The sequence below is a fragment of the Marmota monax genome, unplaced genomic scaffold (assembly GCF_021218885.2).
Source record: "Marmota monax isolate L192 unplaced genomic scaffold, Marmota_monax_Labrador192_F-V1.1 WCK01_AAM20220418_F8-fsc00008, whole genome shotgun sequence".
NCBI classification, from domain to species: Eukaryota; Metazoa; Chordata; class Mammalia; order Rodentia; family Sciuridae; genus Marmota; species Marmota monax.
In genome coordinates this window covers 26428436-26439740 of record NW_026694432.1, presented here as the reverse complement: position 1 = coordinate 26439740, position 11305 = coordinate 26428436, and the positions used below count along the sequence as shown (strand labels likewise).

At 40.2% G+C, this 11305-nt stretch overlaps 1 protein-coding gene and 1 pseudogene across 11 annotated transcripts in view; one reads left to right on the top strand and one right to left on the bottom strand.

Annotated features, from left to right (window-relative positions):
• Ubr4 (ubiquitin protein ligase E3 component n-recognin 4) overlaps window positions 1-11305 on the bottom strand; it is a 127178-nt gene that overhangs the window by 53594 nt on the left and 62279 nt on the right. For 8 of the 11 annotated variants that reach the window (XM_058571102.1, XM_058571110.1, XM_058571105.1 and 5 more), the window contains 5 exons: window positions 9367-9497; window positions 9073-9250; window positions 8525-8629; window positions 6834-6971; window positions 5847-6021 (listed from right to left, as the gene is read on the bottom strand). In XM_058571102.1, the coding sequence (XP_058427085.1) occupies window positions 5847-6021; window positions 6834-6971; window positions 8525-8629; window positions 9073-9250; window positions 9367-9497 (727 nt within the window). The remainder of the gene's footprint in view (window positions 1-5846; window positions 6022-6833; window positions 6972-8524; window positions 8630-9072; window positions 9251-9366; window positions 9498-11305) is intronic. The other 3 variants (XM_058571104.1, XM_058571103.1, XM_058571108.1) reach the window with 3 other exon arrangements.
• Window positions 924-2089, top strand: LOC124075309 (activator of 90 kDa heat shock protein ATPase homolog 1-like; annotated as a pseudogene).

The following is an 11305-nucleotide window of genomic DNA, read 5'->3' as shown; positions in this document are numbered from 1 at the left end:
TTCATTTCACCTCAAGGACTATTTGTAAGAAATGTGCATGATTTTCTCATGCATTACATATCCTAACAGGTATCCAGAATATTTTCAAAATCATAAATTCTTGAATGAAAGCATTGGATCTTACCTGAACCATAAACAGTTGTTATTCTAAAAAGAACTCAAAGGAATGAGTTAACTGTTCTTCAGAGTACAGTAATATACAACATTCCACACGGGCACCCATGAACAACTTGGGAAGCTATAAGCTGTGTGGGGACTACAGATGAGTAAGAACTGCTCAGAGATGGACAAGGTACCAGTGAGGAAACGTAAGACAACAGCAGGAGTTTAATAGTTTCATAGATAAAACAGATTTGGGGATGGAATCATGTCTTCAGATTTGGAAAAGATACATGTGAACACACAGGTACAAAGAAAAAAGACAAAATGAGTGGAGTCAGATCTCAACCAAGATCATACCATATTACTGACTTTCCAAACAGATGCTATTCTTGAAACTTAACAAGAAAATTAAAACTTGTGCCCCCAAATTGTAATTTTCTTTTCCTTGGTGACCTAAAGTAAAAATTAGTTTTATTCTTTTAAAAAATTCAGTGACCATTTAATTAACTTACTTATGGAAAAAAAAAGAAAGGGAATTGAAAAACACTATAGACTCCCACCACCAATATGGCTAGGTTACCTAAACTGACTCTCCTAAAACCAACTGAAAAATACTAAAAAGATATTATAACATTTTAAAAAAATGATTAAGTCTTGGAAAGTTAAGGTGGGAGGGGGTGGGATGGAGAGAAAAGCAAGCCAGGAGGTGCTATGACCGCTTCTAGTAGTTTCCAGGTGCTGCCAGGTGGCTAGGACCAAGAGGTCCTGAGGCTGTGGATGTGGCCGCTTGGGAGTTGGTGGGGGATGTGGTAGGAAAGCCTATGGCCAAGTGGGGTGAGGGCAATCCATGATGGACAGACCCCAGCAACATCAACAACTAGCATTTGACAGAGAGGGATGCTTCTAATTGGTCCACAGAAAAGCTGAAAACACTGTTCCTGGCAGCAAGAATGCAAAACAAGGAAGGCAAGTGTGAGGTGACAGAAGTGAGTAAGCCTGATGGACAGGCACCCATTAACAATCGAAAAGGCAAACTTATCTTCTTTTATGAGTGAAGCATCAAATTAAACTGAACAGGTACCTCCAAGTCAGGAGTTTGGTACAAAGGACATGTGAGGATCTCAAATATGTCTGACGAAAATAGAGTGGATGAAGAGATTAGTGTAAGCCTTAACAAAGATGAGCCTGACACAAATTTCGTGGCCTTAATGAAGGAAGAACAGGTGAAACTTCTAAGAGAAGCAATGGGAATTTACATCAGCACCCTCAAAAAAAAACAGAGTTCACCCAGGGCATGATCTTGCAGACAGTGAATGGAGAGTGAGTAGACCCAACAGGGGAGCCAGCACTGAAAACTGAGGCACACAAGACTAACTCTGCTCCTCAAACAAACCCAAGCCAAACCTGGTGGTGTCAAAATCCCCCATTTATAAAAGCAACCTTAGAGAGACCTTCTCCGACATCCCCAGAGGAACTCTATAGAGAGTTAACCACCCAAGGCTGGTTCAGGCCTTTTCCCATGATCCCACAATGTCAGAAGCAGACAAAGGTGAGAAGTTTCACATGGAGATGGCAGTGTCTCTGGGGAATTTTCTGATCCAGTTCCTGAAAAACATACTGCGATGAAGGGAGGTTTAACTCTTGGCCAAAGGGGCACTTTGCTACCATCATGTTGACCTTCATTGACAAGAGTGGAGAGACTGAGCTGTGCATGGAAGGCCGAGGCATCCTTGACCCTGAGGAGGAGAGGACACAGCAGGGCTGGCAGCGGTACTACTCTGAAGGCATTGAACAGACCTCTGGCTATGGAGCACATTGTTTTAGGGCCAGCAGCAGGGGGGCTCCAGCCTGCTGGATACTTCAATCCAGCCCTCTCCTGACTGGGGCTCTTGACTCACAGGATTACACCATCCCAACTGCTAACTTGGGGTCGGGGGTCCTTCCTCTCCACATACACCTTAGTATGTGTATGTTTTCTGCTTGGTGAGGTCACAGAGTAATTTCCCTTTTAAGTGTAGATACACTAAATAAACATAATTTCAAAAACAAAACAAAATAAATGATATCTCAAAAAATTTAAAAGGACTAAAATCATCTAGTATGTTCTCCAACCACACAAAAAAATTAAACTATAAATCAATAACATATAATTAGAAAATTCCCCAAAATATTTAGAAATTTAGTAAATACTTCTTAATATCCCCTGGGCCAAGGACTAAACTACAATAAAATCCAGAAAACAGATTAAACTGAACAGCAATTAAAACATAACACCAAAATATGTGGACTACAGACAAAGCAAGGTTAAGAGGGAATTTTAGAATAAAATATACAGTTTCAAACATGTACTTTGAAAAATTTAAAATTAATAGTTTAAGTTTCCATCTGATGGAGCTAAAAAAAAAAAAAGAATAGAAAATTAAGCAAAAAAGTCACTAAGTAGAAGAAGGAAATAAGAGAGGAATAAATACAACGAAGACAAACAGAAAAAAAAAACAGTTCCTTATAAGTTGATAACCACTAGCTAGATGACTGTTATAAAAAAAAGAAAAGATACTATAAACCCTAAAGACATCATCATCATAAGGATGATAAAAAATAATTACAAACAACTATATGCCAATAAAATTGGCAACTTAAATAAAATGAACAAATTCCTTATAAAACATAACATGCTAAAATTGATACATGAAGAAATAGAAATAATTCTCTATCACTTAAAAAATGAATCTATAATTTAAAATCTTTCCTTAAAACAAGTCTATATCTACATGACTTCATTGGTAAATTTTCCAAGAACTTATAGAAAAATAAATATAGCAATCTTATTACACAAACCCTTCCAAAGAAATGAGAAATGGGGAACATGTCCTAACTTATTTTAAAGGAAAATCGCTGTGCTAGACAAAACATTAGCAAATCAAAAATCCCAAAATATAAAGGATAACATCAGAATCTAGTTAAACCAAACCATACGGTTGGTTTAAGAGAAAAATTGATGTAATTTACAACCATTAACAGAATAAAGGAGGAAAAGTGATATAATCAACTCAATAAATACAATAAAAGTTACTAGAAAGTTTCAAAACATCACTAGAGAAAACTGTCTCCTAATAAACTAGGAATGAAATTTCCTTGATTGTATAAGGAATATCTGTTAAAACAAACCCTCGTTGGGTGCAGGCACACACCTGTAATCCCAGGGGCTCAGGAGACTGAGACAGGAGGATCACGAGTTTAAAGCCAGTCTCAGCAATGGCGAGGAGCTAAGTAACTCAGTGAGAACCTGTCTCTAAATAAAATACAAAAAATAGGGCTGGGGATGTGGCTCTAACACTACTTATGAAATCTTTGCTAAGCCTGAGTTATGAAAATATTTTGTCTCCTAAAACATAATGGTGTTACCTTTTAAATTTACATCTACAGTTCAATTGGTTTGGGGCATAATGTAAGATTAATTTTATTCTGTATGAATTTCCATCTAACCCCCAGTTTTACTGGAAACACCATCCCTCCCCTAATGTCACCTTTGGCATAGATCATATGACCATGTATGTATGGAATCTACATCTGAACTCCAGCCTGTTCTATCGACCTACTTGTTATCCTTACACCAATCACACTGCCTTAATTATCATAGCTTTATAATAAACTATCATTGTTATATTTTCTGATTTTATGGATTTTCTTCAATATTGTCTTGACTAAAATTAGTCCTTTACTTCCAAACAAAAGTCAGTATCAACTTGTCAATTTAACACATACATAACACCAATTGGGATGTGTGACAGGGATTACATGGATCTGAATCTATCTGAAGACAAATGTCATCTTTACAATGAGACTTTCAATCCATAATCATGGTATAGTAAGTATTCCAATTATTTAGGTCTTCATTAATTTGTCATTAGATTTTGCAGTTTTCAGTAATTAAATCTTATCTGTCAAACTTATTCCTACATGTTATTATTTAATGATACTCGAATAAATCTTAACAAATTATACACACAAGGAATAAAAATGAAAAGTGATTATTAAGAGACATGGAAAGAGACTATGATAACTTAACATCTATTTAAATGGATTCCCAAAAAGAAAAATAAAAAGCGAGGCAGAAACAACATCTGATGAGATTAATACATGAGGATTTTCCAAAACTAATAAGATACTAACCCATACATTCAAGATTCCCAGACAACTAAGGAAACAAAGAAAACCATCTTATGTAGTTCAGTGCTATGTAGAGCACTTGCCTACTGTGCAAAAGGCTCTGGGTTCGAGTCCCAGCAGAAAAAAAAAAATTCCAGCAATCTCAGAGACCCCATATTTTCTGAACACAATAGAATTAACCTAAAAATCACATTAATTTTTTTAAAAAATCAGTAGAAAACCCTTTGAAGAAGTTTTTAAACCCTCCATTAAAATATCACAGTTAACAGTGTCTGAGACCATCTTCATTCAAAGAGATGTTATAAGTGGCTGACGTTGAAGCAGAAGGGTACAGGAACACAGGAGGTGTTCACAGATGTTCTATTCTGTCTCTAATGCCTGTGTCAGTGATTGTTTTCTTCCTGATAGAAATCATTCAGTTTAAAATGCGGATTCATTGTTTTGGCACTAATGTGATAACTGTTGGTCTCAACAAATTCAACAAACATTATATCACAAGTATTATTCTTTTGTGGAGGGGAGAGGATACTGGAGATTAAACCCAGAGACATTTTACTACTGAGCTACATCCCCAGGCCCTTTTACTTTTTGAGTCAGGGTCTCACTAAGTTGCTGAGGGGTCTTGCTAAATTGCTAAAGCTGGCCTTGAAGTTGCAATCCTTCTGTTCAGCTTCTTAAGTAGCTGGGATTACAGGTGTGTGCCACTGTGACCAACTATCCCAAGTGTTATTCTTAAATTTTTCTTCCTCCTCTTCTATTTCTCTAGTTACTCTTTGGTTAAATACCAAATCAGTACCAAACACCATCACGTTTTCTTAAGGGGGATGGATTAGAAACTCACAGATTATCTTGTTTCAAAATATTCTACCATTGGTATTTAGAAATACCAATGCTCTTATTTCTCCTTTACCTTGTTTACAAGCTGAATAGAAACTATTTCTGATATAATCTACCTATTAACTTATTGATGAGCCTCAAACAGTGCCTTTTACAAAAAAGGATGCAACATAATGAGTTCATCAGTATTAATGAAACAAAATTTTAATAAGAAAAATTCATGGTTTTATGACAATAATTTTAGACTTATAGGATTTAGGGAGCTTTCAGAAAAAGAGTATTTTCTATTCTCTCTGAAATTGATCTATAGAACTCTAATCGGACAACAGATCTAAGCTGCATATGGGGGCATACAACTGTAATCAAGCTACCTGAGAGGCTAAGGCATGAGAATTAAAAGTTTGAGGCCAGTTTGTGACAACTTATGAAGACCCTGTCTCTAAACAAAAAATAAGGAGTAGAGATGCTGCTCATTATTAGAGCACATTCCTAGAATGCAAAAACCCTGGTGCAATCCCCAGTACTGGGGGGAGAAAAAAAGAAGGAAGGAAGAGAGAGAGGAAGAGAAGGAGGAGGAAGAGGAGAAGATGATAGCTCTGGAGCACTTCCTAAGATCTTAATCTGTTTCATGAGTTTATTGTCTTTATATTTCATAAGAAATACACTATTGTCACCATTCCACCTCTGTTTCTGAAATACTCTGATAAAGCTTAAGATGGTGAATGGTCAGTCCTGACCTGTTGCTAGTGTGGACGTCTCCTTCGGCTTCCCCTTCTCCTTCTCCCTCTGAGCCATCTCCTTCCTGGTGCCCAGTGGTGGTGCTGATAGCACCAGTGCTTGAACTGACACTTCCTGGTCCAGCTGGATGTCCCTCAGCTGTGGCATCACCATAGGCACTGCTCCGGCCAGATACTAGAGGAAAATGGTTAAAAAAAAAAAAAAATTGACTCCAAAGCAGAACGGAATACAATACACTCTGAAGTTAGCAAAGGCTAGGCAATAATTGGTAGCTTTAGATATCATTTTTTTCTATATGAAGCTGAATGAGGACTGAATTCATGATCCTGATCCCACAGCACCATACTAAATCACACTCTCTAGCCACTCAACCTCCTATCGAACCGAAGCTCTACCCACAAGAATGATCTTCATCTCAACAAATTTATCAAATAATTCAGAGAAAACAAACCTGATATGTAAATCTAGAAATTATCAGAGCTACTCTTAATCTCCTCCATAAAAATTTGTCGTCAATTGTTAACTACAGACTCATTTTCAAACAAAAATGGCTTTATCATGCTCCCTGATGCCAGAGTCCCCCATTTATTAGCTAGTGTACTGTGGGGTTGGCTTGCTACATCAATACATCTGATCATTAATAGGATTGCCCAAAAATATGCCCCCCCCCCCCAGTAATAAAGAGCAAAAACTATAGGCTAATGGGTTTCAAGGTCACAGTTATTTTAATCAAGATGTAGAACTGTGCATGTCACTGCTTTTCTTCCACTAATAAAAACTTACAGATGCCTGTAAAATAATTCAATGTTTACTTCACTGAGTGTCAGCAAACTCAACACTTGAAACCTCAGCACTGAGGGTAAATGAACTCCACAAGACTTTCAATGAGTCCCTACAACTTCTCTCTGCTGAAAGCAATTCCAGGCAGGGATTCCTATTTGTCCCCACCCTCTGCCCAGCGAGATCAGGACCCCCAGGCACATTACCACTGTGCTCGCCAGCCACTGAGTCCACTGCACTGCCCCCGCTCTCCGAGCCCACACTACCACCATGGTCAGCAGGAGAGGTCCGCAGGGTAGAACCGTCAGTCGCTGCTGTGCTGCCCTCGTCATCTGAGGCTGGAGCTGAGAGAGTAACAAGAGCTGTTACAAGTAAAAACCCCTCTTCGGGGTGAAAGTATCAAACTACATAGTGCAGAGGACACGATGCAGTTTATGTATCCTATAGTCAGAGAAAAAAGGGAAAGATTTGCTTTGCTAGTTGACCACTAACAGGAACAAACACTGTACATGGTGCATTGCAAACAGTACTGAGACAGAAGTAAAAACCCAGTTCACTGGGCATTTCCTTCGCTCTTACACTACAGCGCAGAGATTCAACAAGAATCAGTGATGTGGACACTGAGTCTTCTAGCTAAATGCTTCATGGTCACCATTGTCTAGGTGTTACTGACACCTGCTGAGAGATCTCAAACTAGCCATTGCCATTCAAAGCATAAAACTCTGGATTTTAATGAGATTTGTTTTGCAATCAGTCAATTTATGCTTAGGAAATCACTTATCATGAGCTTTTGAATTGACTGTGTTTTTTTAAAATCAAGTGGTCCCAAGGGGGGCTCACTGGGAAATTTCACACGTCCTAATCATCCTCATCAGATGCTAATAATGAAGCAAGGAAATTCCCCAGAGACAGCCACAGCATCCAGGATCAGGGCTGAGCTGAGACAGGAGGAAAATGCTGGATGAGATATACTGGGGGGGGGGGAAGCCACGACAGCCACAGAGCAGATACAGTATGCACACAACCAGACAATACAATACGACAGCAACCTCAGAGCCTGCAATGATAGCAACAGAAGAGACCTCAGAAAAGCAACAAGCCATGGCAGCAGATGGGGACAGCCAGTTTCTCTTTTTCTTATCTATCCAGGGTCAAACGCCCAGAATAAAACATTAAAAAAAAAAAGAAAGAAAGAAAGAAAAGAAATAGAAACAAATACAGAGATTCATCAGTCTGGAAAAGTATCAACCCTTCTGTTACTTGAGGGTTGATTCTCCAGTGGGTTTCTCAGGTATGACATCCTCCTTTGTTTGGTTCAACACTCTATTCAAAAATATTTATTTTTTCTTATCACATTAGGAAAGTGAGTGAAATTCAAGTCAAAATGAGTTCTGAAGATTTCCTGTGGATCTTGGTTATCCACAAAAACCCTACCTCTCCTGCTCATAGGTGCCTAATGGTCAGCCACATAGCCCCACAATTCTGAAGCACAACCCAGCTACTTGCAGCTTTAATTTTCTTTGCAAATGAAGAGTAAACACTTAAACAGTAAAAACTTTACAGTATCTTTTAAATTTTTTAACATGTTAAAACTCTTAACAAAGAATACTAAACAATATAACTCAAGCCCTAGTCTAATCAGCCTACCAGCTGCTCTCTGGACCTCTCCTCAAGAATCAGCTCAAGCCAGGCAGCATGCAAAGTGTGAGGAAGCAGAGCCATGAGCACCACTGCCAAGTTCAGCACTATGCCTTCCACACCCATATTCCTAAAGCCAGGCAGAAGCAGGAAGTCCAGAATGGCCTGTCAAAGCAGCTGCCCATTACACTCTCACAGCACTAAGACAAGGCCAAGGGTCCTGGGGCCCTGCGCCGTGCTCCTTGCTGTGGACAGTTACCTGATGCTGTGGTGTCAGAGAGGGTTCCTGCGTCCAGAGAGGAAGAGCTGGGTGCCTGGCCGGACAGTCCTAGGCTCTGAAGGCCCAGGGCACTGCTGCTGCTGCCTGGGAAACAAGTGGAGAGTGAGCACGACATCCCCTCCAGACCCCGTCCACAGCTGCTTTGGCCACCTGCTGCCCTCAGTAGTCTCTACAAGCCAGCACATGACCCTCTCTGGCCTACATCCACTGCTGTCCACTCCCCAAATTCAGTTACAGAGGTGGTGGAATGCTTCCTTCAGCTCAGGCAGAACAGAGGCTGGAGGAATCTAGGAGATTCAGGAGTAAATAATCCAGAAGACCAAACCAGCAGACAATGAGATTGGCTCCCAGCCCGAAATTCTCACCACAATCCCTCTCACTCTCCACCTGTATCCCTTAACAGCTCTCACCCAGATCAACCTCTCCCCAAAAGTGGGGACAAGCTAAGTCAGCTGGATATCAGTAACTGCCAAATCCTCTTTGCTGTGCAAGGCAAAGGCCACTCTATTCCTGGCATTGCCTTCTACCTTGCTGGTCCTGCTGCAGGCTCAGGGCAATTGCTAGTTCAACCATGGTCTCATCATCTGCGTCAGGCGGGATGTCCAGCATGGGAGGGAAGCCCTCTGCGCCTGCCAGCAGGGCCTCCAGGGGAGAGGGGTTGCCATTGTTGACATTCTCAGCTGTCTCCAAGACCATCGACTCAGACTGCAGAGAGAAAACTCTGTCAGGGTCCCTTAACAAACAGCAAATTTTGGAGTCTATTAAACTAGAGCTAGAGGGGAGCTGAAGCTCCCTTTCCCCTCTCCTGCTGCCAGACTCACCACCATCTCAAAATCTCCGTGATCCACCTCACTCTGCTCCTGGCTTTCCTGACGGATGTGCCCACCATCTGGGATTCCTGATGACTGCATTTTTTCATCTGCATCATCATCGTCATCATCATCCTTGTCTCCTGAGTCAAAGAAACCCCCAATCACCTGAAGGTGCTTGCTTTTTCCTCCTTAACATGTGGTGGTATAAGTTGCACAGCAAAAAGCCAGCACATGGCACCCTGTGCTTCCAGGGTAAAACTCCAGGGTGCCATGCCCAGAGACCTTTTTGTTTTGTTTCTTGGACCTAGCAGAATCTAGGAAGACGGAGTTAAGCACAGATAGCTTGTCCCCAAGGAATAGGACTGAAAAAGGATTTGAAAAGGATTTCCCTAAAGCAAAGAAATCTAAGGCCTGACAAACTCCCACCAATTCTCAGGAAGCCTTCGACAAGATATGAAAAATAATACAATTGAGATGTGTATCTGTCATGGAAGCTTAGAGCTTATTCATTACTTATCTCCAAAACAACTAGGCTAGTAAGACTTTCACACTACATAATCATGAGAAGAATTAGAATTAAAATGTAAAACTATCAAATGGGAACTAAGGACACCATAATAGGTCCTATGTAAGCCCACTTCCGTGGGAAGGTGGGAAGGCCGTCTAGAAAAGAAACAGTCCAGGTGAGACTCTGATGGTCAGAAGAGGAGACTCTACTCAATGGATTTGGCGGGGGGAGACTGAACCCAGGGGCACTTAACCACTGAGCCACATCCCCTATCCCTATTTATTTTTTGAGACAGTGTCTCACTAAGTTGCTTAGGGCCTTGCTAAATTGCCGAGGCTGGCCTTGAACTTCTAATCCTCCTGCCTCAGTCTTCCAAATCCCTGGGATTACAGGCCACCATGCACAGCCAGGTTTGACTGATTATTAAAACAGGGAAATATGTCCTTAATTAGAAAAACAAACTGTTGTGCTGGGGATATAGCTCAGTTGGTAGAGCGCTTGCCTTGCATGCACAAGGCCCTGAGTTCAATCCCCAGCACCAAAAAAAAAAAAAAAAAGAAAAGAAACTTGAAGAAACACAAACTGTTGGCAGTGTAGGTTCTTGCTAGAGAAAAGACTGCAAAGCACTACCTAACTCATCAAAACCTTAGATAAGATACATGTTACTCAGGGAAGAATGTCTGAAAGTTATAAAGTTGTATACACTCCTCTAGACCCAGGCTGTCCCATACAGTAGGCAACAGCCACGGGTGGCTACTGAGCTCTGGCTAGTCCATCTGGAGATGTGCCACTAGCATAAAATCCATGCTGGACATGAAAGATACTGCCAGAAAACAAAGCATTTCACTAGTGGTTTTTTATATTGGCTACATGTTGAAATAATATTTTTGATACACTGGATCAAATAAATCTTTAGTACATTAATTATCCTTATTTCTTTATACTCCTTATGTGGCTGCTGGAAAATTTAAAAATATATGTAACTTTCATTTGAAACTTACTTTCAAATCAAATCAAGTAACCAAAGAGTTATATACTATAATGCTATTAGACAGTCTATAGAATTGCTCTTACTAAAATGTAAAATGGTGAACTCTTGACCACGGCCAAGTGTATTATGAGGGAAATCTGTCAAACTTATTATCAGTATGGCCACTGAGGATTCTGTCCCTTAGGCAAAACAAAATGGAGCCTTAATGAAGAGCTTTGGTGCCAGGGGAAATTAAGTTCATTTTGTGTTTGGTCACCATGATCTTTTCAAATGTTCTTATGCTGGGACTCCGGAGAAGCTCCAGCCAAGTATAAGGTATTCACTAATGACCATGTGGGACCCTGTCATGAAGAGTCCTATATCCTTTGCTTGGTTTTCATTGTTACCTTTATTTTTACATAGTCTTGACTTTCATTATTATTATTCTACTTAACTATACGCATTTTTAT